A 26,145-nucleotide genomic window follows, 5' to 3' on the forward strand; every position below is an offset into this window, starting at 1 on the left:
CACCTAATTTAGCTTCCAGACACCCTTTAAACTCCCCTGTAGGCTGCATATTTGCACATTCCGGACGCTGTTTGCAACTCTGCAGTCACACGCTCAGCAAAGTCTTTTCAAGCCACGGCGCCGCAACTGGTGGCAAGATTTCGCTGCATTTCTGTCCAGGGGAGTCCTAGAGGGCTATTCATTGTACTTAACAACGTAAGTCAATACTTTGGCTAATAAAAACAACTACGGGGTTGTGGCGCTAGCTCTCAAGCGGTGGCCTGCAGGCGACAAACATGATCAAGTGCCAACACCTTGGAAAGGAGAATCTGCAGCTCTCATTCGTGTTTGATTCCGATTTTCACATTAAATGGAGTGTTCCAGTAAGAAAAAAGGCAGCAAAAAGATGTTGATTTCGGAAGATGTCAAGCAACAAGGTAGTTCATGGGCACTGCCGCTCGCGGGGGCTTCAGGCACAGCCAAGCGCAAGGCTTCAAGATTACAATGTGCAGTTTCAAGTTGCCTTCAAAGCCCTCAAGAGCATTTTCGGTTCGCTTTTACAAAAAGCAATTCCAGTGAAACGTAGCATGACAAATACGCGGAGGCCTTACAGGCCGTTGCCGGCGTGGACTAAGCGTGCGACTGCTCCCATACAAGTGCAGCAGCGCCCGTGTGCCTCTAAATCGCATATTAGTACTTAAGGGAGACTAGAGTTAAGCTCAGAGACAGGGCAAGGCTCTGCTGCTTTCGTAATATAAGCACTGTTGGGGACACGGGGAGCTACTGTTCATATCAAGAAGCGCCTACACATAAGCCCGTTTTGTGGGTTGTGTTAGTCAGGCAGCGCCTCTGAGAAAGGATTTCATTGAGCGGTACCCCAGGCACACAAAGAAGGAACTAGTGCAGAGCTTTTAGTCGGGAATCTCGACACTATTCAAATCGAGCTGAACATCAGCAGCACTACCACAAAATGATATCGTGGAATTTTGAGAACGTGCTTATCAGCCGATTTCGTTCCTCGGATGAGCACCGGAGCCCATAAACTACCTTTCTGGTCATGCATCATCAGTGCCCGCCGCCTCTGCCCCTATTTCTTGCAAATAGGGCAGCCAACGGCACTCGCGAGGCCCGTCATTCCCCCCTTACTGGGGCACGTTTTAGTTCGTCTCGCATGACCGAGTTCCACTTAGCACCATCCACAGCCCCATAATGCCACGAAACTGAGCCTAGTACTAAAAAAAGAATGCTATGAGGCGTTGCTGTATAGCTTCACGTGTGACCAGGCTGTCGGTACAGGGTGGTGGCCTCTGTCGCCAACCCCGCCAAAAAGTTGAGCGCCACCAGAGGAGATTCATCAGCCACTGCAGCTGCAGCTGCATTGACCTTACGTAGAAATTGATTTTTCACCTTTAAGCCCACAGCTTTGATTGATTGTGTTGAGTTGCTTTTGAATACGAAGAGCTCCTGCATCTCCTCGGAGTGCTGGCTGCCTCTGGTCTGACCCGATCTTTCCCATGATAGCGTTACAAACTAGTTCCTCGAGACCACCGTTGCCTATAGCTTTGCATTCTTTGGGGATCGTTAGTTTGGTGTCTTTGTTCGCTACTTTGCCATTACTTGCAGCAGGCGCCTAAAAATCGGCCCTGGCGGACGGGCCTCTCTCTTTCCTCTAACTTTAGGATACTCTTGCGTTGCGGGGTAGCGATTATCTTGTTACACTCAAAAGTGTACTTAAAATTCCGCTAACGAACGCCCAAGCTCTACACGATTCAGAGACGGTAACAGTTCACTCTCCACGGGCAACCTTAAGTGACCTGAAATGCTGTACCTGTTCCAAGAGAATGCGCAATGCACACTGAAATGCATTACAATGAAATGCCCACTTTGTTGATGTTAAGACGAAAAGGCCGCAACTCCACGCAAAATAAAAACTGTAGCTATGGACGGCCACGACTAACACAGGTTTCGTGCACTGGGACAGCCGACGCTCATCTTCAGCTGAATACGGGCTACCCTCAAGACTAACTCACAAAAGTTTCAAAAATACCACACGAAGATATAATTTCATGGGACAGAATGACCCGAAAGGGCTGCGTTTGTGGCTGGTTGGCTGCATGTCTGGCCAGTCACTCGAGTGCATGCACATAGCGAGTGTGAGAGCGTGTCTGCGATCTGTGACGGTAATAATCCTCTTTTGCAGTCAATTCCTATTTTATACAGCCGCTATGCGGCAACGGATTGCTCCACTACTGCTCGCAGCACCGCTCGTCTTCGTCCCAGCGAACACTGCCAGGCACAGCCGTCCGTCAACTATTCGGCACTGATCGAGCTCCAAGGGACCTGGCACAAGGTCTGTCTTTTCGCACGATTTCAGTTACAGGTCACAAAAACTCTACCGTGGCATTTTGGTTTGCACACATGTAGCCACAAAACGCGGGTTTTGTTCGCCAGCCTGTGTTAACCGGCTTCGCCTTTCGCGTACATTTCGCTGTAGCAAACCTCCACGACAGCAGCCCGTAGCTGCTGGCCAGAAGGGGCACGGTTCACTGTGGATCTTCATTCATCGGAAGGCAGTAAACTCAGCCAATTGGACGCGAAGGTCCTTCTGACTGAGTGCAGTCGTCTTGCATGTTTGGTGAGACTCAGGCCTTCCCGGGAGAAGCACTCAAGACAGCACCGCACCTGCACTTATCTGTAGAATGTCGAGACGCTACGACTCGCGCACAACCACATTTTCCCCCGAAGGGAGGTTGTACCAGGTGGAGTACGCTCTAGAGGCAATCAACAATGCCTCTTCAACGCTAGGCATCCTCGCCAAGGATGGCGTTGTCCTAGCTGCTGACAAGATGGTCACTTCCAAACTCCTTGATCAAGGAAGGTCTAAGGAGAAGTTGTACAAGGTAGTGTGCACGAACAGGCGTACAGGACCTCCACATGCGCCTATCGGCGTTTCTAAGCCCTTTTTGCATGCCTTTTTGCATTTCACGTAGCAATTTTTGTCTATAATTGCGTTAATATACTTGCGGAGCAGCTACACTACTAGAAAAGAAGAGTGGGGCTGGTTTCGCGGGCTTTGCTGCAGTTGCTGCAGCGGTGTCTGAAGGCAGCACATGTGTGAACTGCCTTTTCGCCGCTTCAGGTGGACAACCACGTGATGTGCGCAGTCGCGGGCTTGACGGCTGATGCCAACATTCTCATTAATCAGGCAAGAGTCAACGCGCAGCGCTTTTTGTATCACTACGGAGAGCCGCAGCCAATAGAGCAGCTGGTGGTGCAGCTGTGCGACATCAAGCAGGTACGTAGTACCCAATCTTCCCACTTGGTCATATTTTCATGTCTTTTCCTTTTTTTTCTACAGTAAAAACGAGTTATAGCTCTCTATTTCGGAAGAACAGCGCTTAGAGTGGGATCCTTTGGCGGGGAGGGAGTCGGGGCTGTAAGAAAAATGCAAAACTTCGAATATTTGTGTTCAGTCCTACACACAATTCGGCGGTCTACGCCCATTCGGCGTGAGCTTTCTCTTTGCCGGCTGGGATAAGCACCACGGCTTCCAGTTGTACCACACGGACCCCTCGGGCAACTACTCGGGGTGGAAGGCCACAGCCATCGGGGTGAACAACCAGTCTGCGCAAACCATCCTAAAGCAGGTGAGCACGACGGCGCTTATACAGCTTTTTTGCTGCAGCGCCCCTACAAAACAACCTGTTTGGCTGCCTTCCTGGCTGGTGTGCTACAAAAGAATGGGCAAACAACCCTCTGTGATGATGTCTGAGTTCCTACGTGCACCAAATAGTTGCAGTTTTTGCGGCTACTGGCGTTTTGGTTAACCAACAGCTGCTGTGTGCTGATGGGCTTGACGCAGGAACTGCGAGACGATATGGACGTCGCAGCAGCTCTTGATTTAGCAGCCAAAGTGCTCAACAAAACTATGGATACCGCGGCGCCCAGTGCAGACAAGCTCGAGATTGCAGTTTTGCAATTCGACCCAAAGAACCCCACTGTTCTTGAGCAGCGGTCTCTGCCCACAAAGGAGGTTGAAGTTCTAATGAAAAGAGCGCAGGAGCAGCAGGCAGAGGCGCAGTAGAGCGTGCTGAACAAGAAGTGATCTGGTGACCCGACAGTGTTGTTCACTTCCACTGATGCAACGCGAAGAAATAAAGACCCAGGTGTTCGCAGACTTCCCCAGAAGTGGCGCATACTTGTGTACAAGTGCCCGGACTACCTTAGGCACTGCGTAGCTCTCGAGAAGTGGCACATACTGCGGTCAGCAGGCTTGACCGTGACGCATGCACTCGCACTAGTTGATGGTTTTCCTACACAGACTACATGCCATTACATTTCAATGTTGGTCTGTCTAGCTCGGTCAAGCGCTAGCTCCGGCGTTTGAAACTGAACCTCCTGGAGGAAAAGGAGCTTTCCGTGAAACGCTACTCGACTTCTGATTGCTGTACCAAATAGCTCCTACTGACTACACAAAGTAGCGCTACATCTGAAGGCTCTTTGGTGAAACGCAATGAACTGCTCGTGTCAGTGAACGCGCACCAGATTGGCAAGTTGCAAGTCAATTGTTCGTCACATGTTGCTGACTGAATACCGGCGTCGAGCCAGCATCAAGCTGCAGTTAAATGCTTTCACACCGCAAAGGGATGCGCGTGGGGAGCCGAGGCAGTCACCCGCACTGACCAAACCTCTCCTCAAAGGAGTGCGCAGCAACCCCGATCACATGTGACTCTGAAGCACCCCTGGGCTGCCGCTAGTCCAAGTTAAGTCGCGTAGTCCAGAGCCCCCCGCAGCCTCCACCAGCTCTTGTCTGCTTCTACACTATGCAAGTAACGAACTCGACCGGCACAGTGGAGCCTTCAAAGCGCACTGACAGCCGCCCGAGCTGTACCGCGGCTGACTACTCCCTGGCGGTTGTCTGACGCCTCTGCAAATGGCCGCAGAGTCCATGCTGGTGCTTCGCCCGCGCGGCTAAGCACGTTGCTGCGGTCTGCGTCGTTCAAAAGCAGCGACTCCTGCTTTCTGCATGCGTCTTCTTCTTGGCCCGCGGCCCCCTGCTGGTCGCCAGCTGTTCCACGCGAGGCAGGAACAGGCTCGCGACGCTCCTGCCCATTTTCTGCAACTTCTTGCACATCAGGGCACCGCGCGTTCAACTCTCTATCCGAAAGTCGTGTGCAGTTTGCACATTCCAGCTGCTGCACGGGCTGTCTCGGGGCGGAGGATACAAATGCATCAACACCCTGACGGGCCTCACGAAACGCGGTGTCTTTGCACCCGAGCTGTTCGTGGCATTCGTCAGCAGAAGGCACAGGTGTGCAGTCGCAGTTGCTTCTGTCTGAAGGAGATGGAACAGTGGAATCCTGGAGTGAACGAGGAGTGCCCGTTCGCGAGTTGGTCCCATCTTCCTCAGTGCTGGAGTCCTCGCAAGTCCTCCCGGCTGCTGTCGATTGCACCTCTTCAGTAACAGTCTCTTTCTCGACGCTGACAGCTCGCTCGCCTTCAGCAGAGTCTTCGGGGGATGCGCTGCTGCCGAGAGAAGAAAAAGAGCTGTTTGCGACTGTCTTCGCGTTCGTCTCCAGACACAAATGCCCTTTCCCCGTATCAGCGGCCGGGAAAGCTGCACTCGGGACAGGAGGCCGAGCAGGGCCAATCACCCGCGCCACTTTGGGCTGCGGCTGTTTGCTCGGCAAGCAATATGACACCACCCTCTTGCGAGTCGATGAAGTAGGAGGCACCCATCCTCCTTGAGCCGGCCGGCGCTGCACATTAAGATAACGCGGCTCTCTTTTCACGCATTCGTGAAGACTGGCGAGTTGCGCGCGAAATGACTCATTTGGCCTCGCCAGGGGGTTTCGGCGACGGACGAAGGCAAGCGCCTCGTCCGAAGACATGTCCTCATACTTTATCAAGTAAGAGCAAATGAACGCAACTGACCGCGAAACACCCTGGCTACAGTGAATCAGAAGGTTGCCGTCCTCTCGCGTGCGGCAAGTTTCCATAAACTCCCACACATTCTGGAAGTACGGTTGTAGCGTCTCGGCTTGGGTGTCGAAGATCGGAACCCGCAAGTACCTGAAGGCAAGGCGAGAGCCTCGAGTGAGGCGCTCGTGGAAATTCGGCACGCCGCCTTCGCCACAAGGCGGCGTGCAGTTAATTATATACACAATCTTCCGTCGCCTCAGCAGCTTCTCGTTCCGGGCGACTTTCTTGTCGCCCCAGAAAAGCCATGGAAAGCGAACGGAATCAAGTGGCTCCAGATCGCAAGAATTGTCGTGAGCCTCCATTTCCCCACCAAAGAGGCAGAGACGCACCAGCTAGCCACCGAACTGGAGCGAAGGTGAAAGCGCACGCCCTTACCTCACCCAAAATTCCATAAGCGAGGCGACTGAATAGCCGGTGATGCTGGTGATCGGCGAGCTGCAGTGCAAGAAGACTGACTTTGAATAAATACTCCAGTGAGACCACCAAAAAAAGTGGTCCCGGACGCACGGCTACAGAGTGGCCTTTCAAGGACCACTGTAGGCCGGCGCAGAGCTCCGAAAATCACTCTTTCCAGCAAGCCGTTGAAGATTGTGCCGAAGAGTGTCGCCGAACAATCGCGCCTTTCAAAGAAGACTTTGATTCAGATTAGAAAAAGAAACGATAAAATTCCCAGTATTTGAAAGAACTGCTCTGCACTGGGCTGCGTGGAGTCACGAGCTCGGTCAGTGAAGCGGCCAGCTGGCACGGTGGCTTGCATGCCACTAGCGCCCCATCCGACGCCACCCACCAAAACTCCCGCGTATGGTGATCTTCTGTAAAGGCAAGAGTAAATTCACTCCCTGAATATGAGGAAAACAAGTCTACAATGGAGAAGGAAGAGGAGCTCCACTGGCGCCCCGTCCAACGCGACCCGGCAAAACTCCAACGTCTTGTGGTCTTCTCTGAAGGCGAGAGTAAACTGATTCGCTCAAAACGAAGAAAAATACTCTTCAATGGAGAAGATGAAGCAGCTGGACTCCCGCTTCACGAAAAGCTTCTCATGCGTGACTGGCGCGGTACGACCGGACGTGTTGAAAAAATGGCGGTCCAGAGGCCATACGCAATCCCCTCTGTCTTTATACACTAGCCAAGAAAGGCATTCACTTTTTCACGCATTACCTCTGAAAGACAGTGAGCGACGTTCCCTTCAAAGCAGGCAGGGAACAGTTACCGGTGCAATAGGGGCCAAGAAAGGGCTGAAGCCAGCCCCAAGTTCCGGTATCTTCCACTGCAGCCTCTATGAAGCTGGCACTATTTAAAACAATTGAGCTGAAAATCACACACTTAACTTCACTTCCTCTCACGCTGAACACAAATATTTCGGAAAAGCTGCAGTACAGCTAACGGCAATGTCGCCGCTCAGGCCCACAGAACATGTAGGATTCTGTACTCATGCTTGAATGCATGGCATCCACTTTCTCCGTCACAAGACGAAATTTTCGAATTTTATAATTGCCTCTGAGGCTTACGACGACTGGAGCAGCTCCCACGTAGACAGTAGAGGGTGTTCAATGATTGAATGGTGTGCGCTACTCTTTTGCTTCCAGTCCCCAGCTGCCCAGAAAGGCACCACTTGTAGTTCTCTAAGTCTTACTGCGTGTACATTATTAACAAAATCTTCAGAAGATTACAATTGTTTACTACGCTACTGGGCCACCTGAGGTCCTACGGGTCGCAGCAAGAGGGACAGGACAGAATTCAGCGTGGAGCTGATATTCTCCAGCGGTTCAAGCATCTTTGCATGCATGACTGAAAGGAGCGCACATCATACATGCATAGTAGCCATTTCTAGTCTTCCGGTCTTCTAAGAGTCCCTTTTAGCCTAGGCAACCCTATGACACCGTCTAACGAGCGTCTTCGAGAAGCTCTACTCTGACGGCAAGATTTATAGCCCTGTAGAGACCTTCGTCTCTCTGGTATGGGATTCTCAGTAGGTTGATACCCCGCCTAGGAAATACCATCAGAAAAGTTCACGGACACGGCGGGGGCCACGCATTTCAGTAGGATGGATAGCGCTCAAGAAGCCACAGTCGAAATCGAACATTGGTGAGAAGCGAATGAGCACTTAGGCGCTGCCTCGATGCAGTGACTTTTAAAATGATTACTGCCTGCTGGAGACAGAGAGGCAACGTACTGCAACGACTGGTGCGCACGTGACTGCTGGAATTTTCTCTCAGCATCGGGTGTGAGGGTCACCAAACTTATACACGCCACACAGAGAGCAAATACCAGGACTATGCGTCCAAAGGTAGGCCTTTTTCTCTTATGGACTCGGTGTAATAGAGGACGGTGCGGCAGCAAGCTTCCTACCATCCAAGCGAAAACGCATACTGCAAATCACCAGCCGATGCTCCTGCTTGGACTGCACCCTCAGAGGCACGAGTTGGACTTTCCATGAACACAGCTCCTATTTAAGAATATGTCGCCAAAAGCGCAGAGCCACATATTTTTGCTAATGCTCTGCTGCAGTTGGTCAGAGCATTTCCGAAAATGTCTCGTCAGACATGCAAGTTCTCGTGAGACTCCCTTTATCAACACAATGCTACGACGCTTTAGAGCCACAGTAGCTCGTACCTCAATGGAAGGTAGTCCAACTCACGGATCTGCCTGTTAACTTGCCGCTGAAACTGTAGTTTTAAGCATTCTTCTGTTTTAAGTCTTCAAAGTGCTCCTTTCATATGCCTTTAGGTAAATCCCCAACCCAATTTGGGGCGGCATCGCGATGTAGTTCTCATAAGAGACCCGTATAGCAACATTCATTGTCCGTTTCTGGAATTTCCCCGAAAGCAATCCAGAAAATATATGAGTTGCTTTTTGGAGCACTGGAAGCAGAGACAAAGGGAATGGAGTTATTTTTCGTTTAGCCTAGCTATTGTCGTTGCCGTAGGCATGCAACACAGTTCTAGTAGTTTAAGTCGCAGTGCAGGCTGCTCTACGCTTGACTTCTCGCAGATAATGCAGTAGATGCAGCGGGGAGGGTCACATGCAGGTTCCGCTATCCAAGACTGGGTGCTTTCGAAGTCTTTCTGCGAATTCCGTCAATAAACAGAAAAATTGTACGTCACTGTACATTGCTCGAAAATAGCGGAGAGCCTGTCTATTTGCCTGCATTCTAAGAAACATAGTTTGTCTTTTGTCAGCAGTGACAGGCAACGTATGTGTGGTTCCGTGCACACGGCTTGTAAGAGGAGGGGACGCTTTTCATGTTGCGCTATTGGGTCTTCCTGCAGCAAATTTTTTCCAAGTTAACATGTGGCAAGTGGCCAACTCCGGACGCTGTTGCAAAGCGTATTCAACGAGCTCTGCAACAGCCATCCACCTTTTTAGATGATGGGCCTCTTGCCCCTCTTAAAGTAGCCGGGCCTTTGTCACAACCAGCTTCACAATATCGCCCGGAGAGCGCAGTATGGAAATGTTTACCGTCGCCCCCACAGAAAGATGCGCGACGGCAGCCCTTTTAGCTCGCCTGCTAGGTTGTATTTTAAGCAGAATCAGATCATCGACTGGTTATTCGTTTGAGATGTACTGTTCAATGCCCTGCTGGCAGGCCTCTTCTCACCATACATCAGCCTCTGGTCCTGGTGGAAATGTAAAGCAGCATCGCAGTTCAAAAGAAAGTAAGACGGATGCCAGTTCGAGTTATCTTCGAGACGCCGGAGACAGGGGTGTTTCAGAAACTCTTACCGGTGGGCAAGCGCTAACAAGCCATGGTACAGATGGAGAAGGTAGCCCAGAAGGCGGTACGTTTGCCATTCTGTACACAGCAAGTCTCTCCTATCAGGAAAGGAGATTTTGGTCTCCTTGATATCTTGCTTTCCTGTTTGACTGGTGTCCCTGTCGTGAACAGCTAGTCAGCCTACAGATGCTTCTCCTGGGAAGTCCAAGGCAAAAAAGGGCAAAAGTTCGAGTAGAAAAGAAGAACGACCGAAAGGTGGCTCCAATGAAACTGGAAACGACGCGACTGCAGATCCAGAGCTCGCTAAAATGACCAGCTCCGAAAACAAGTCCAAGAAACATAGGACCAAAGAAGAGGATTCGAGTAACGTGAGCGTCAAGGCAGGAGGCAGCACAGGGGAGGAAAGTCCGTCATTGCAGTTGAAAAAAGATAAAAAAAAGAAACATAAAGATAAAGAGAACGAGTTGAAGGCTGAGAGCCCGAGCCAAGCGAGCTTGAAAGTAGAAGGCACCGAAGAACAGGAGCCGTCATCAAATGCTGAAAAGCCAAAGAAACAAAAGTCTAAGCACAGCAAGGACAAGGGTGAAAGCAGTCATGGTCCAAGTCAAACAAGTGACGGAGGAGCAGACGACGCATCAGCGGAGAAAGCTGGTGACTCAGGCACTACGGGCGAAAAAAAGAAGAAGAAAAGCAAAAGTGAGACAGAAGGTGAGCCAGTCGGCAGTGAAGAAGGTGCAACAGCAAAATCTGATGCAAAAAAGAAGAAAAAAAAGACAGATGAAGAAAAATCGCATGAAGAACTACCTTCAGGAGATAGTGTGAATGCTAAAGATGGTGGGAAAAAGAAAAAGAAGAAAGACAAGGACGAAAGCAAAGAATCTGCAGGGACGCATGAGAGTAATGAGGAGAAAGCGCCTGAAGAGCTACAAGCAGGAGATGGCGTGAACGCTGCCAAAGAAGCTGGAAAGAAAAAAAAGAAGAAAGACAAAGACGAAAGCAAAGAATCTGAAGGGACGCATGGGACTAATGAGGAGAAAGCGCCTGAAGAGCTACCAGCAGGAGACGCTGTGAGCGTTGCCAAAGAAGCTGGAAAGAAGAAAAAGAAGAAAGACAAGGACGAAAGCAAAGAATCTGAAGGGACGCATGAGAGTGGCAACCCTGATTCAGAAAAGACAATGGAAAAAAAGAAGGAAAAAAGCAAGACAAAAGATGCTGGCGAAAACGCTGAAGGAAAGAATGGCGACTCTGCCAACAAGGAGGAAAAGAAAAAGAAGAAAGCCAAGGAAGAGGCAAAAGACCAAGGAGAAAACGCCGGAGATTCGGCCACAGAAGCGAAAGAAAAATCGAAGCGGGCCGATGAGAAAAAAGACGCACTAGTATCTCCCGAAAAGCAGGAGGACGAAACAGAAGCTCCAGACGCCAAAAAAAAGAAAAAAAAGGACAAGTCAGAGGCACAAGATGCAGCAACGAGCAAGCATGAAAGTGGGACTGACGAAAGCAAGTCGAAGAAGAAAAAAAAGGAGAAAAGCGACGCTCCTGATGCAATGGACGATGGTGGAGAGAAACAGAAATCCACAAGCAGCTCGGCCCCTAACTTTTCTAGTCGTAAGTACTGCCACTCTCTGCCAAGACAAATATTCTTACACTGAACCATATTTTCAACGAAAGTGTCTATTGCCGTTATGGCTTCTCTGACTCTGATTATATGCAGATCCTGCCTCTACAATTACCAGGAACTACGAACTAAAGCTTCCAGTGGGAGCAAAGCAAACCCAGGCAAGCTTCTACACAGAATGTATATCGTTGTATCAGCGAAATGCCCTAAGTGCCCTCTCTCCGCGTCTCGCAATAAGCACCCTTCCCGCCAGGCTCACTGTATACAGCCAGCCTATTACGGAGGCTAAGGCTTGTGACACAAACGCATGTGTGGACAAGCGTGTCATTTTGCTCCTTTTGTGCATGACGCACCCAGAGGCTGTCATACCAGAATCCAAAAGATGAAAGCATAGAGATTGTTATTACATCATCTGATTCTGACGTCATGACTCCCAAGTACGCTGACTCATTTCATTAGTAGGTAGGTTCTGTGGCGCCAAGGTGGTGCGAACACAAGCGCACTATTGATTCGAAATGACTAATTTGCGCTTGCAGGAAGCCTGAAATGACACTGGGCCCTGGCGAGAGTGTGAAGATACCCGTATCATTCCAAGAGGTCTGTAACGCAATCGCCTTGACTAGCGCACCGAGCGGGGGCTCTGCAGCAGCTAGGTGCCAGGAATAGGCAACTCCGTTTTGTAGTTCCGATATGCCAAGTTCTGCCTTTATCATTTAGGTCGCTGAACCATGCGAGAAAACTGTGTACCTCTACATGTTGCAAAAAGGATCCGATCAAATAATGTACGGCGAAAAAGAGAGCAGCCTTGCTAGCAATTCATCGGCTTTTGGCTAGAGAGAGCTTTGCCGACCTCAGTACTCGTTGGCAACTTAGAACCAGAGAGCTTGGATTGCGCCATAGTGTATGCACGTAGCAGCAGCCTGCACATCGTTGCTCCCAACTAAAGAGCATCCCTGGGTCCGTTGGCTCCATCTGCAAGAGGACATATGCAGGTTTTTGGGATTTTGATTGCTTGTGCTCAGGGAGTGTGTGCAAATCACCCTTACCTTCAACTAGACCTCGCACCTACGGTGCATGGTGCACGCAAACTGAAGACAAAAATCGGTACTGCAGGAGAAGTCGCGCAGACTCGCAAGCTCAGCCCCACTTGCTTCTCGCAGCTACAAGAGACAGATTCAGGCGGTACACGCCTTGCACCATTGGTCGCATGTTCCTACTGTGAGACTAGTGTCAAATACGGCATAGACTAAACATGAGAACGTGCTGTGCTGTTCCTTTTAGTTGCGATTGACCATTCCCACAGCCAACTGAAAGAAAGATTAGTCGGGGCTATTTCACCTGGGCAGTTCCCAGTACTAACCAACTCTGCGTTATGTCGATTGGGGATGTACACTACAAAAGAGCTGTAATCCCCTCGGTGTGGCCTCGCAACAAAGCCAGCACCGCAGATGCCATGCAATAGGTCGTTAAACGATGACGAAAAATGTGTTGTCGTTCGACGTTCACAAACAAAAATGATAAGCCAAAATGTTCATCGAACGGGATACACCCATGTTTTAGTTCATGGATGATTGCTCCTTCAGCTGTTTTAGGACCTGACTGGGTGTAAGAATGCTTGTGCCGCCTGAGTAAGCAGTAAAAGCACATGTGCGAAGTAGAACATAAACTAATTTCATTTCAGCGCACTAATTGAATGACACAAGGAAGTAAAGCTAGGAGACTTGCCTAATTAGACCCACCAATAAAGATTTCGCAGTTAAGCTCTTTCGATACTTCATACGCGCATCTCATTTCGGACTGTAAGATTCCGCCCAAAACGAAAACTACCAGGCGTTTTTTTGATTTCTCAAGGGCATTAACAGAGCTCTGCGGCTGAAAATTCCAGGCAGCGAAAATGATTTCAACAGCCATAATGCGCTGAAAGTACTGAAACATTGGAACAACACTGTCTGGAGTCACTTTTACGGGAATGCTTACCTTCTGCACAACCTCCGGTAAAGCAGAATCCCAGGTCCACTCTGTCGAACGCCCAATGACGGAAGCTGCAAGAGGACAAGGATGGCAAAACATAGCAAAAAGTTTTTCTTACAAGGACTGTGCAGGGAAGTAGAGTGTCAGCTTATAATGTCAAAGGAACAGGAAAAAAAGCAGTTTCCACTGAGAAACGGGACACGCGCACTTTCTCGCTTTGCCCGCACTGGTTCTTCGACAGCGCTTCTCCCCCTGAAAATAAAGTGCAATGCCTGAAATCGAATCTCGTGAAAATGAAATCACGAAAAAAATCGTGCAAGAGCCTTCTGTATGTTGGACTCGACAATACTCACGACGGCTCATCCACGAAAGGGTAGAGACCTCGGTGTAGGGTTCCCTGGATTGACTTCTGCGCTCCAAAACGCATCAGAATGGTAGGCGCTAAAAAGAAGCGTAGAACTCCCGCCCTTCCAATTAAAGGTTTGTTGTTCGTGTATTGTTCCTCACTTCCATTATCTCACGGATTGCCGGCTCAAACCTTGACAAGTCGTAGCGGGCCCGCTTTGCTCGTTGTTTGAAAAACCTGACTTTGTCCCGGTCTTCCTCAAAACGATGGGCAGGCTTAGATTTCTGCATTATTGGAAAGCATAAGCAGTCGTACTGCCGCACTTTAAAATGCGAATGGCAGCCTTTAGCTTGTGTGCACTCGAAGAAAATCCAAGCTCCCACACGAATGTTGAACACTTTTTGTGAGCAGACGCTGTTCGCACCACGCTACTTCCCCATGAATTCTACTGGTCATGACCTTACAGAAGCTTGCTCGCGCGACAAGGAAGCCGTGTGGAGTTCAACTGCGCCACACAAAAAGAAACCCAGAATTGATCATCACAAGGGCGGTGGGCTTGAAAGCGTGGAACGCTCGTCACCATTTGCTTGTGCAGTGTGCAGTAACATCACCCACGTTCTAGGAATTTTTGAATACAGCGTTGATTAACTAGGCTCATCTGCGCTGTTTCCATAACCTGAAGGCAAAACCCACACAGCGAGCTGTAGCGTAAACAGTAACTACAGGAAGTTCGGCAATCTTGACAATTGACTAGATCTATCTCGTGCTTGCCTTCGTCCGATCTGCAGTATCCATGCCAAGCATTTGAGTAAACTCAAGCAGAAGTAGTCGAAGCTTCTCATCAGACCTGAGACACAGCACACCTAGAAAACCCAATAGAACACTTTGAAGCGCTTCTCGTATTCGCCACATGGCTGGCAGAGCCCACTATTATTATTATAAAGGCCCACCCGATTGTGCCATCAGAGACCAGTGATGCAACCGCTGCTAGCAGCTTCGTTGCACTGATTTCCTTTCCATCTTTGTCGACGCCACAGCACAGGTCCTGGAAAGAAATTTTAACATTACAAGGGCTCTTTTGTTTACGTTGTCGAATCGGTGGCAGCATCTAGCTCTCCAAGATTGTTCTGGTTGCTTAGCTAGGGCCTCGTGAGGGGCTGCAAGCTTTTGCCCAAACCGAACAACGACATGCAGCTCCGCATAAAACATACCTGCTCCACGGCACCAACAGTCATGATCCTCAGATCTTGAAGCTTATCGAAGCACTTCTCACTGAGAGTAACGTGTGTCCAATACTGGAAGAATACCACACACAAAACAAGCAACTAAATTGAGATATCTACATTACCTCCGAAATCTGCTGATTTATCAAAAGGTGTCATTTAGCAGTACCCTTGACAGCGCCTCTTGGTATTGCGGAAGGGAGCGAATAGCTTTCAAGGTGTCTTCCGAGGTTGTTGCCTGAAACGGGACAGAAATCGACGCCACGGAAGATTTATTCTGGGGAAGGAAGCATGCACGTGGAACACGTATCCTCAAAAAGTCGAAGACTTGATGGGATTTGCTTCGACAGTGCCTTACCATATTTTGCTGCATTTTGGCTGTGCTGTTTTCCTTAAGAAATAGTTGGATTTCCTCCTGGACGCTCTGATTCACATCCTGAATGTGTTGGTGACGATAGCGAACCCACACCTCATCTTGTTCACCAAGTATGGCCTGGCCACAGTATCGCACTGCGCGCAGGTGCGTGCAACGAGAATGCCAGTGGTATTTTCCGTAGGCAAAACTACTTTTGGGATACCACATTAACGAGGCTTTGCAAACTCCTTGGCAGCTCACCTTCTTCCTTTCGACCACTCCCATATTGTTTGTCACATCATACCTGAGCACGCCAGCAGAGCAAACGCATCCATAGTGCGGTCCTCTCATGCTCTTCATGCTTCGCACAAACTACAAAACCGAATTACGCCCCGCGGCCCTTCGCTAATTACGCCTTAACATCCACGCAATGCCTGCATACTCGAAGACATCCTCTAGTACTTCTGGCGTGTCGGAATGTGAAGCTTTTGATGAATTATGACAGCAAACCGGAAGCTCCAAAACGTCATACGCTAGAGCCTGCGCAGAAAAAAAAGATGTGATTCAAAACGTGCCTACTGCTCGACGCAAAAATAAAAAGCAATTTGCGGTACGTAGAGCTATGGTCGTGGTTTGCTTATGGGATTTAGAGTTAAACCTTCAGACCTGGTAAGTGTACTCGTGCACAAAAAGTGGCGCCAGGTCAACAGAACGATCCAAAATGAGGAGTATTGTGTCTCGTTCATCAGATGGCTGCAAAAGCGAATCGCGCAACGGCGAAACACGGTAACACTCTAGATGGGAACAGGAGGAGTGGACAAGCTGTTCAAAGAAGCTCAAAAGCAGACTTACCGGAATCTTTTCAGATTTTAGTCCCTTATGAACAAGTGTTGCCAGTTGCTCACACCACGGAAGCTGGTTTCTATGATACCGAATTGCAGGTTTCTGGCTCATTGTTACGCAAAGGGAGACCAGCTGAATAAGTGCACAAACATGTCAAAATGCACTCGGATTCACTTGCACAGCCGCTAGCAACTCATCTTGACTAAGAGCAATACGAATTTAAGGGAAAGCTTCTTACATCATCAGCAATCTTCTGTAGCAGATACGGTGAGGGAAGAGGGAACAACTGGAATAGGGCATCAGGCATTCCGAAGTGGAAAACCCGTTGCTCATATGCTGCAGCGAAACCAGAATGCCCCATCTTAAACCAACAATTGCAAAGCCTCGCAAAAGCACAAGAACTACTCACGTTTTCTCCACAAAAAGCAGCACCAACTAGAAGTGAAGAATTCGGTGCGTTATGCGAGCTTACCCACGAAACTCAAGTTAAACTCAACGAGGCATCGTATTCTCGGGAGCAAGCTGGGCGAGTCAGCCAAACTGGCCATTATCTTACTGGAATCGGCTGAGGAAACAATTTAGCTGCAGCAGATTAAGCCCTACATGACAAGTCTGTGAGCGGGTCGAAAGCACTCGGGATGTGAAAAAGTACCGAAACAGTGTGAAAAAATGCATGAAATGGCCCTTCGTTGCTCTCGAGTGATGAGCTGATAGCAATCGAGCTAAACAGCTCCAGATGTGACTTACGGATGTATGCACTGAAGTAAACATACGCTGAGCGGTACTGGGGTTTTTTCTCGTCCTTAAAATCCTTTATGAGTGCCTGCACTGAATCTTCAGACGGAGAAAGGAAATACAGAGCGTTGAGCTCCGGCAGTGGCTGGCGCTGTTTCGATATTAGTTCCACAACTGCACCACACGCATGCCAACAAACAATGAAAGTACTCGACCAGTAGTCAGTGCGTTCTTTGGCACGATTAGCTTAGAAGTACTTGCACTGGAAAATAGGACGAGAACTATTTTTTGTGTTCGCATGAATCCAACTGAAAACTCGCTTGCGCTTACTCGTTACCCCATCGTTAAGGACGTCATACACGCTGCAGCACGAAGACAAAATGCCCAGAGTTCTGCTGTCTACCACCATGGCAATGTAATTCCCCGGCCCGCCAACTTGGCGAATCATTTCCTCCAGAAGCCCTGTGAAAATGCGTCTAGATAGCGCAGAGCCTGGTATAAGGCACAAACTCAATAAGTGAGCGTTCAGAGGAAATCAGACACTCCGATGTGGCTTTGAAGGATCGGCTGAACTCTGGAGTTGTTGTGTACTCACGCACTCCGCTTGCTCATGGCCTTGAGTGAGGCCATTTTCCTTATGAGTGGTGAGGAAGGCGCTGAGGCTCATTTAGGCCCAAAAAAAGCAGAGTGCACCTCAGTAGTCGGCTGCAGAGGGTTTGCAAGCCATCAAGGTCGACCTCCTTGTGGCTGTTGTTCCATGCTTTAAGCGGCTGGTCTACCCATCCTTTTACTCTGGCAACAGTCCTGTTGTGGCGAAGCGAGGCAGAAGAGCTCACACAGCTCTAAGCACAGCCTCTAAACCTTCCCTGAAGACTGTGTGACGTCGCAAAGCGAAATATCATCCCAGGACTGCCGTATCACTCGGTGATTGTTGTGGGCACCCTAAAGTGGCTAAAACGCGTGAGTTGCTTGGTGTAACTTGCAATACCTCCTTTCCCCTGTACTTTTGAGCTAGATCTTGTTTCCTCTTTAGTGAAAGAAAATTTGTGGAAGCCTCTGCTGGGCATGCGCGATCCTTGGGCCCGGTCTATGCGAAGGAAGGGCCCCGAATCAGCCACTTGAGCGGAGCCAAGAAGGCTGCTGCAAACCTGAGGCGAGGCGAAACTGCCCCTTATTTGCTTATAACTAATGGAGAGGCAGCATTGTCTCAGCATTTCTAGTTCGCCATGAAGAAGCGCTGTTGACAACGCCTAATGAAGACGACCTGGAAAGGATGGGACTGCGACTCCTGAAGCGCCGATCCACACATTTGCATCTCCTAAGAAATGAAACACATCAAATTATGTGATTCTTAAACGGCAAATATTAGTGAGATTTCAGGCGCAGTCAGACGCCAACTTCAGTGGCAGCGGTGACCCAGCTGTATTCCAAGACAAAGGTGATCAACAATGATGAGTATGCGATGGCATTCTAGAAAGTGACTGCAGTAGCTTACTTAATGTAAAAGGGCATTTACTTTATGGGTGTGGTCCTCCCTCAAGACGATGCTGGAAGCGCCGACGCCGCCCTTGTCTCAAGGGCCATTGTCTCACCATGTACCAATATCTCAGCAGTTTCTTCATCTTCTCCTAGGAGATGATGCAGCAGCCGCCTTGACGCTAGGTGAAGATGTAAATGCTAAGTCCATAGACAAGCCGACGCCATCGAATGGGCTCACGAGGCCGAACCTCACGGACGAGCTGCAGGACGAAAGTCGGCAGTTCCAGGCATCCTATGAGGCAACCCTCCCTACAGGCGGCGCCGAGGGAAACACTATAAAGGTCCCAGGCATCGATGAAATTCTTCAGATGACCGGCGATGAGCTTTGTAGGCAGCCGGTATGCAACTACGCAGCGGCGCGCGTAGAACGGATTTGAGAAAGGATTATTCAACAAGGTTGTTGCTCAGGCATTTCAAACCTTTTTCTGTTTCCGGCTGTTTTTGTTTCAGGCACTGCTGCATATAGAGGCGGAAAAGCTTGTGGATGCCCAAGACAAACTGGCGGTGCAGAACTGCTCGCTGTTTCTGGCCTCGTCGAAAGCACTTAGTAGCCTAAGCAGAAGTGTAAGCAGTAAAATTGCACGAGCGTAGTCTCAGTGTCTCGGTTTACATGCAAGACGAATTTTGATTGACAACTCATGATTCTGGTTTGCGCTTTTAGATCAGTAGCCTCTCCGCGACGCTGGGTGAGATGGAACAGTGCATTCAGCCGCTACAAAATGGCCTAAAGGTGAGTAACTATTCGTGCACTGGTGGATATTGGAATTTGGTGGGATCTCTGTTGCCTGTGGCTAAGGTGAGCGGCGAATCATATCTGTAGCACGTGGTGTTGCTGTCATTGTAGCAATTCAGGGCTGAGAGTAACGCAGCGGCGAGTCACGAAGCCTCACTACATATCCTCATCTCACTTCAGCCGTCAGTGTCAGGGGTGAGTTCTCGTTTATCATACCGCAGCTTACAGAAACACCATACGTGCAAGCAGTCCGTAGCTCCTGGCAGCGTACTACCCCTGCATCGGCTGGAAGGACCATGTCTTGCGCACCTAAGTGGATCTGCTTTTTATGGAGCTTAGTTGCTCGAGTTGCCGTCGCTCGTGCTGAACTGCTCCAACGGAGGGCTTTATGATGAGGCGGTGGATGCTCTGATGCTGGCGGACGAAGTGAGTTCGGTTATTCCCCTCTTGATCTCTTAGGGACGCCCGTTTTGGACGTTTTACTTTCCTGCTTCCCGGTACAGGCGCATAGTGACTCGGTAGAAAGTTGTTTTTTTTTCGGTGTGTCCTTTTCACAGAGAATAGCTTCTCTTCGAGCCAACGGATGCTGCGGCATGCGTTTGCTTGATTCTTTGGAAGTACAGGTGCTTCACCTCCCACTCTCATCAACTTCACGGGCTTGCCCACAATTGTATGTAGTTTTGATCGCATACACTTTGCACTGCAGTTACTGGCAAGGCTGTTTTTTGCATTCAACAGATGAAAGAAGCCCGGAATACATGCATGAAAGCAATGCTGAGACAGCTAGGGCAGCACGCCCAACTGGCTGCTTCTATCAAGCTGATTGGGTAGGTCCACCACGCATGCTTTAGCTGAGCGTATGGAGCCGAAATTTTTCACATAGCGTTGTCCTGCTGCCGTACTAAAACAGTACTAGATGCAGGCAAGTGCTGACAGCGTCGAAATTCATGGGGTCCGTGACTCTCTTTGACGCGTATGCAGCCCACTCCGCCGCCTGTCTTGCTCAGAAGAGCAACTAACGACACAATTTCTTCATCGGCGAGATGGAGAAATATCTCGTCAGCGTCACAACGCTGAAGTAACCTGCGAAACAGACCCAGCACAGTAAGTGGCCCCAAGCGGAAAGTGCAGGCAAATCGCTGAAGCAGTAGTTACTCCCACCAATACCAAGCATTTTATGGAACAGCTTGCTACACAACAGTTGCGATATACACTGTCTTTGCCGTTTGTTCAGTGGATTATGCGCAGCAGCGGAGCTGCTACGGGTTGACATTTTGCAAACAGCAGTGCATTATCGGTGAGCCATTATTGTCGCATCCGTCTTTTAAGGAGTCGCGGGTCTAGGCAGTGCATATATTTTGTAGTATGACTTTAGCGGTCTTAACGTTGAAGGCAAGCGTATACTGTTCCCAGGGCAATTTTTGGCAAGACGGATGGGCGCTTGTCGACGTGGCTGGCAGAGCAGGTGCATTGGTTTGTAAAGCTACTAAATCAAGAGCTTCTGAAGAGTAGTAGCAAAAACGTAGCAGTTGAGAGCTTCGAATCCGGAAGATCTTCAATCGACATTGCGGCAGTTGAGGCACTCGCGAATCAAACTAGCGTGCAACCTCCGTCTAATTTCAGACTGGGATTACTAGATCTCGCCACGGTATTCAGGCAGACATATAACGCTGCCACTGCATTCCGTCGAGTGCAGTGCTACTTCTTCCCGGTGGTCGCCTTTACGTTTGACCGTTACGTTGTGGCAGTGCATCGGCAGACAATTGAATGCATTGCTGCAGCGTTTGCGCGGGTGAGATCACGCACAGTTCCCAAGGGTGAACCGCCAGTCGGAATGCCTAACTCCCGCGAAGCCGTGCCAATTATTAGACACCCATATGTCTTAACACAGTGCTGCGTGCTTCGTAATGCATTCAGAGCATGAACGAATACGACTTCACGCCGTCGATGCTTCACTTTAGCCTACTGGAGAGCTCCCCTTGGTTCCAATCGTGCCTGTCTGTCATTCCAGGCTGTGTTTTTCTCCTGCGGCACGGGCCCGTGTCAAATTTGTACAATAGCATTGCAGAGGTATTAAACGCTTTTCAAGAGTGTCCCATCTCAACAACGGCACCGCGCGTCGTCATTTTGATAGAAAGTTTGCTCGTCTTCTGCATCCGCAAGCTGACTTCGATGAAGCCAGGGAACCGCGACGACTTTGAAGGGGAGATAAATGCGATTGAAAATAGTTTGCTTCAAAAGAAAGATGTTTCTGGAGATGCCAACACTCGTCGGCCAGAATTCTTTGTTCTCTGTGACATCTTCGCCTCCATTTTGATCTCAACAGTTGCAAGGCAGCTTGCACTGACAATTGCCTGTCACACAGGCCTGGACACTGAAGTAAGTTCTCTCAGAAGACTAGGTCCTTTAAGACATTTAGGACTAGTAGTTAAATGAGATGGCATTCCCTAAGGAAATCGGCTTCATGTATGTTATTCTTCGTGCCAGAAACTACGCGCACTCATGACCGAGGCAGGCCTCTGTCGCAGCCCAAACCCCCTCACAGCGGCATTGACAGCTCCGGACACGAATGCTTCTGCCCCAAACACACCGTCGTTGGCTCCATGCCAGCCCTTGGAGGCGACACTGAACCATCACGTTTCCTAAAAGAATGGGAGCCAGACTTGCCCTGTCACAGTGGCGACTTTTAGCCTATTCGACTAGCTGCACGCGCCAGCGTGCTGAAGTTGCAGGACTCTGATATCTTTAATTTTTTATATTTAACTACGCAGTCTACCCTAGTGTATACATTCCAATGCAGCGAAGGAAACAGCTTCACAGCGACCTAACGCAGAAATCCTTAGAAAACGCCGCAGCACACCGTTTCGCGGTCTATTAAAATGGAGCTAAAAGCGCGACTTCCACGAAGCGGCGGCTAAGCAGCGGCAGCGAACGTTAGTGCATCTACTGCCTGCTCGCGCGACAGCAACGGCTCATGGCCGAGCCAAGAATTCCACGCGTCAGCCGCTGTTACACCCCGAAAGGCGAACGCTGACAAGTCGCCTACTCGACGACAAGAACCTTAAGGAGGTTGGACCATCCTGCAACCTCCTCCTTGATTCCGTGCACTGCGACAATGCTGTCGCCTTCACTGACCAGCTGCAGCTCCTTAGCTGCAGCAAGTGCGTTGCGAATCAACTGGTCCGTGCCCTGGAAAGTCGGCACCAAGAACGTAGTAACGCCCCGAATGACCTGCAGCTGCTTGATGGTTTCCTCCGAAGCGCTCAAAGCCAGAATTGGCTGCATTGGCCTATACTTAGCAATCAGGCGGGCAGTGCGGCCAGTTTCAGTAAGAGCGAGGATGAGCGATGCGTTAATTGACTGAGCTGTCTCAACAGCAGCACGAGCCACTGCCTCCTGGGTGTCGATAGGAGTCATGGTAGCCTGGCAAGTGGCTCTGAACACCTGCTGATAGTCAATGCAGCCCTCGGCCTCGAAGCAGACACGGGACATGACAGTGACAGCCTGAACAGGGAAGCTTCCGTTCGCTGTCTCCCCGGACAGCATGACACAATCAGTACCATCAAGGACTGCATTCGCCACATCTGCAGCTTCGGCACGCGTCGGGCGTGGGTTCTTTGTCATCGACTCAAGCATCTGCGTCGCCGTGATGACGGGCTTTCCAGCAACGTTGCATCTGAAAAAAAAAGCGAAGCACCAGCCCCAAAGGCATGAAACCACTCTTGCCGTAATACAACTAGGACAAAGCGCGTGCGGAGAAGACCAGTACTTACTTTGAGATCATCATCTTCTGGGCAAGGAAGACCTTTTCAGGTGGGATCTCCATACCGAGATCGCCCCTGGCAATCATAATGCCGTCTGCCTCTTGGAGAATTTCATCGAAGTTGAGCAGACCCTCAACATTTTCAATCTTGGGAATGATCTTGATGTTGCGCCCCTTGGTGCCAAGAATGCTGCGGATATAGCGCACGTCGTCTGCAGACTGCACGAAGGACGCGGCAATGAAGTTGCATCCCATAGGAATGCCAAAGTTCAGAATGTCATTTTTGTCCTTCTCGCCAATAACGGGCAGGTCGACCTTAACGCCGGGAAGGTTCATGTTCTTCTTGTTGCCAATGATGGCCGGGTTCATAACCCTAGTCATGACGTAGTCCTTACCACACTCCACGACTTCAACAGATAGGGAGCCATCAGCAATGAGAATGGTATTTCCTATGAAAAACCAACAACACAAGGCCACATCTCCGGCGAAGTCGGCTTGGTCAGTTAGTGTGTGCATTGAGGAAGAAGACTATAAAACAGAAGGAGCTGGTACCTGGCTTGACAGAGCTGGGCAGTTTCTCGTATGAGCAGGCGATGCAACTCTTGTTGCCTACAAAACTGTAGTCAGTAACGATTTTGAGCATGTCCCCTGCGTTTAGCTCAATTGGCTTGTCACCCTGCAGAAACCCATGGAAATGCAACCGGAAAAGAAGATACAAGACATCAGCAATTGCACAATGAGCATGTGCACGCTACCTCGAGGCGTAGTGACGGACCTCCAGCATGCCAGTCCTGATTTCAGGACCCTTGGTGTCGAGCAACAAAGCAACCCGCTTTCCTGGGCGCTGCTTGAGAGCCTCCTGAAGGTTCTTGACCACGCGGCCATGTGCCTCATGATCACCGTGAGAGAAGTTAAGACGGCACACGTTCATCCCAGCATCTATCAACTGCACCATCTTGTCCACATCCCAGCAGCTGGGGCCCATCGTGCACACAATCTTCGTGCGGTGCGCACTGAAGTCCTCATCTTCGTGGTGTTCCAGGATCTGGGACATGCGGATATTGGTACTTTTGCCCAAAAGCTGCATCATGACTGAGCTGGCACTAACTAGGCGGAGCAGCCGTCCGGAACTGTCCGGAGCTGCGACGACTTGAGAGTGTGTAGGATTCGCCATCTTGCCTAGTGGGGAGTGCACAAGCTACAATAAGCCAGAGTCTGAATGAAAACACACCACATAGAGGAACAAAGTCTTTGCTGCCTGCGCCTTACACGAGAACCGGATCAAACGGTGAAGTATCGTGGAGGGCTGGGCAAAGCTAACAGGGAGACAAGCGAGGCCGAGGCACGTATCACTGCATCGAACCATAAAGCTCACTTCTCTTCGACGCAGTACGTGTTTCACGCATACCAAGTTAGAGCACGACACAAAACAAGAGTGCTACCCTGCACCGTCCAGTATCTCCTCCCCACTGTCCGAGCAGTGTGCGCCTTGCAGGTGCGGGGAGTGCTGTCGCTGGCCCTATGAGGCAGCCGTGGGACTGTTCGATGCTGAAATGGCCTTCAAGTCCCTGTTGCAGAGAAAACTTAGACCGTCATAATTTCCTGAGGGAACTACTTAGTATCTTTTTACTGCTAAATAGTCTGGCTAGGGGAGTGTATGCACAGCTCTGCCAGCTGGACTACAGCAAGCTCCAGCCTGAACACCGTGCTGCTTGCTAAGCGTGGACTAAGCAGCTTGTTGGTTAAGGCCATACACGCTTCCTTCAAGTTGCTCACACGATTCTGCCGAGCAGTCTTGACACTACGAGGAGCCCGGGCCTTATCTAGAAGTGCAAGACACGAAGCTAGCCAGAAAGACACCCCGTTTGAGGTGGATGAGCGATGTCTAGTGCAGAAAGTTGCAGGCTTACCCAGTGTGGACTGCTCTGTACAAGTCTGAGTAATAAAAGTTCTCACTTGTTTGTCAGAAAGTCACTCCATATTCTGGTTCATTCTGCTAGACGGCTTTCTCCAGTTTAGACCTCTGTAGGATGACTTGTGTGCCGGTGAAAATTTTCATTTTCCTAGCGAGACGTAGCGTCTGTTAATAAATCGCATGACTGGATTTTCGGTCTCCAGTTGTCTCTGCACTGGAGCAGCAATATCGTGCTGTGACGCTTCTACGGCGTCTACGTAAATGGACCTGGGCCCCTCCATAACTCTTTGAAAGGGCTTGAACTTCTGCTTGTAAGCTCCTTACTTCGCTTTTTGATTACTGTGTTGGTCGATTTTTCCTTTAAGAGTATTTTTTGTTGCGCTCCCTTCCACGTGTGCGCCCTAACGAAGGCTTAGGCACCTGGGCTTGTCTTATTATATAACAGTGGGGCGACAGCGCATTGAACGTGCCCGACAAAAAAGAACAGCGGGGCTACAAAAGAGGCATCAGGCAGCTCAACGTGACGAGGTGGCTTGAGGGCACCTCCGTACCTCAGAGCATACAAAAAACAATATCCCCTGCAGTACTCCGCGGAGCTGGTAGTGAAGCTTATGTTTGCTGCGACGCTCTGTAAGGTGTTGTACAAGCCTTCAAGCAAATGAGTTTATAGACCGCGCTGGCCAAAGTTTGACTGCGACAAGTCAGAAAGTGCCACAGGTCCACCGAAATCTACAATACATAAGCAGCGTGATGTGGCTTGCACCGCATTGTTTATGCACAGGGTGCCATTCAAATTACCCATGCTCGTAGGAGTTTCGCGGATCCCGACTGTGACTGCAGTACTCCAATACTCCTTTACTGAAAAAGAGCTACGCGATCTCCCCCACTAAGGCCCAAAAAGTTAATGGTCAGTGTTAACCAATATGTTGGTAGGCCATTTGCCCTTGTTAGCGCTAGGCCCAAAAAATTAATGCTCAGTGTTAACCAATATGTTGGTAGGCCATTTGCCCTTGTTAGCGCTGGAAATAATCACACTAGCGTCACACTTTACGTTAGGGCGTACCAGGGCAGTGCGCGAACACCGTGGGACCAAAGAACAGTAGCACTCAGTAAAAATGAGTGTTGCATTCAAAGGATGATCATGTTTCAGGCAGCCATGATTCGATTCAAGACTTCACAGAATCTCTTCGCCACCTATCAGGCAGCCACTACCTTGAAGAACGTGCAAAATGTAGGCTTCGTCGTGCTTACGGAAGCTGTAAAGACAGTTGAATAAGCGACTCACCAGGTATTCCAAACTTTGACTCGGCGGCAGCAAACTTTGGGAGCTGCGCTGCAGCAACATGATGAGCGGAAGCGTAGACCCCCTAGACAAGGCGACAGCAAACTGTGGGAGCCGCACTGCAACAACACGATGAGCGGAAGCGTAAA

The 26,145-nt window shown here is 49.8% G+C and overlaps 7 protein-coding genes across 7 annotated transcripts; 3 read left to right on the forward strand and 4 right to left on the reverse strand.

Annotated features, from left to right (window-relative positions):
* Window positions 1-2,678: 2,678 nt before the first annotated feature.
* Window positions 2,679-4,063, forward strand: ENH_00029500 (proteasome subunit alpha type 4, subunit, putative; the record flags this gene model as incomplete). Its single annotated transcript, XM_013580029.1, has 4 exons — window positions 2,679-2,879; window positions 3,119-3,274; window positions 3,453-3,626; window positions 3,842-4,063. 4 exons carry the CDS (start codon window positions 2,679-2,681, stop codon window positions 4,061-4,063), a joined length of 753 nt encoding a protein of 250 aa, XP_013435483.1.
* Window positions 4,064-4,838: 775 nt separating this feature from the next.
* ENH_00029510 (dual specificity protein phosphatase, catalytic domain-containing protein, putative) lies at window positions 4,839-6,263 on the reverse strand (the record flags this gene model as incomplete). Its single annotated transcript, XM_013580030.1, has 1 exon — window positions 4,839-6,263. One exon carries the CDS (start codon window positions 6,261-6,263, stop codon window positions 4,839-4,841), a length of 1,425 nt encoding a protein of 474 aa, XP_013435484.1.
* A 3,721-nt stretch (window positions 6,264-9,984) lies between these two features.
* Window positions 9,985-11,325, forward strand: ENH_00029520 (hypothetical protein, conserved; the record flags this gene model as incomplete). The annotated part of the gene is made up of 1 exon (XM_013580031.1): window positions 9,985-11,325. One exon carries the CDS (start codon window positions 9,985-9,987, stop codon window positions 11,323-11,325), a length of 1,341 nt encoding a protein of 446 aa, XP_013435485.1.
* Window positions 11,326-12,847: 1,522 nt separating this feature from the next.
* On the reverse strand, window positions 12,848-13,898 carry ENH_00029530 (hypothetical protein, conserved; the record flags this gene model as incomplete). The annotated part of the gene is made up of 6 exons (XM_013580032.1): window positions 12,848-12,915; window positions 13,031-13,163; window positions 13,269-13,333; window positions 13,471-13,514; window positions 13,616-13,671; window positions 13,770-13,898. The coding sequence occupies 6 exons, from the start codon at window positions 13,896-13,898 to the stop codon at window positions 12,848-12,850; spliced, it is 495 nt and encodes a 164-aa protein (XP_013435486.1).
* A 466-nt stretch (window positions 13,899-14,364) lies between these two features.
* ENH_00029540 (syntaxin binding protein, putative) lies at window positions 14,365-17,212 on the reverse strand (the record flags this gene model as incomplete). The annotated part of the gene is made up of 13 exons (XM_013580033.1): window positions 14,365-14,455; window positions 14,559-14,653; window positions 14,820-14,903; window positions 15,001-15,069; window positions 15,190-15,324; window positions 15,448-15,490; window positions 15,629-15,726; window positions 15,853-15,939; window positions 16,039-16,161; window positions 16,268-16,365; window positions 16,502-16,594; window positions 16,777-16,938; window positions 17,095-17,212. 13 exons carry the CDS (start codon window positions 17,210-17,212, stop codon window positions 14,365-14,367), a joined length of 1,296 nt encoding a protein of 431 aa, XP_013435487.1.
* Window positions 17,213-18,308: 1,096 nt separating this feature from the next.
* On the forward strand, window positions 18,309-21,682 carry ENH_00029550 (hypothetical protein, conserved; the record flags this gene model as incomplete). Its single annotated transcript, XM_013580034.1, has 12 exons — window positions 18,309-18,641; window positions 18,754-18,867; window positions 18,965-19,033; window positions 19,148-19,231; window positions 19,376-19,462; window positions 19,594-19,659; window positions 19,775-19,863; window positions 20,018-20,140; window positions 20,271-20,333; window positions 20,450-20,828; window positions 20,954-21,415; window positions 21,524-21,682. The coding sequence occupies 12 exons, from the start codon at window positions 18,309-18,311 to the stop codon at window positions 21,680-21,682; spliced, it is 2,028 nt and encodes a 675-aa protein (XP_013435488.1).
* A 396-nt stretch (window positions 21,683-22,078) lies between these two features.
* ENH_00029560 (pyruvate kinase, putative) lies at window positions 22,079-23,973 on the reverse strand (the record flags this gene model as incomplete). Its single annotated transcript, XM_013580035.1, has 4 exons — window positions 22,079-22,712; window positions 22,810-23,248; window positions 23,352-23,475; window positions 23,575-23,973. 4 exons carry the CDS (start codon window positions 23,971-23,973, stop codon window positions 22,079-22,081), a joined length of 1,596 nt encoding a protein of 531 aa, XP_013435489.1.
* Window positions 23,974-26,145: the final 2,172 nt, after the last annotated feature.

The sequence above is a fragment of the Eimeria necatrix genome, genomic scaffold (genome assembly GCF_000499385.1).
Source record: "Eimeria necatrix Houghton genomic scaffold, Enh_scaff215, whole genome shotgun sequence".
Lineage (NCBI taxonomy): Eukaryota > Apicomplexa > Conoidasida > Eucoccidiorida > Eimeriidae > Eimeria > Eimeria necatrix.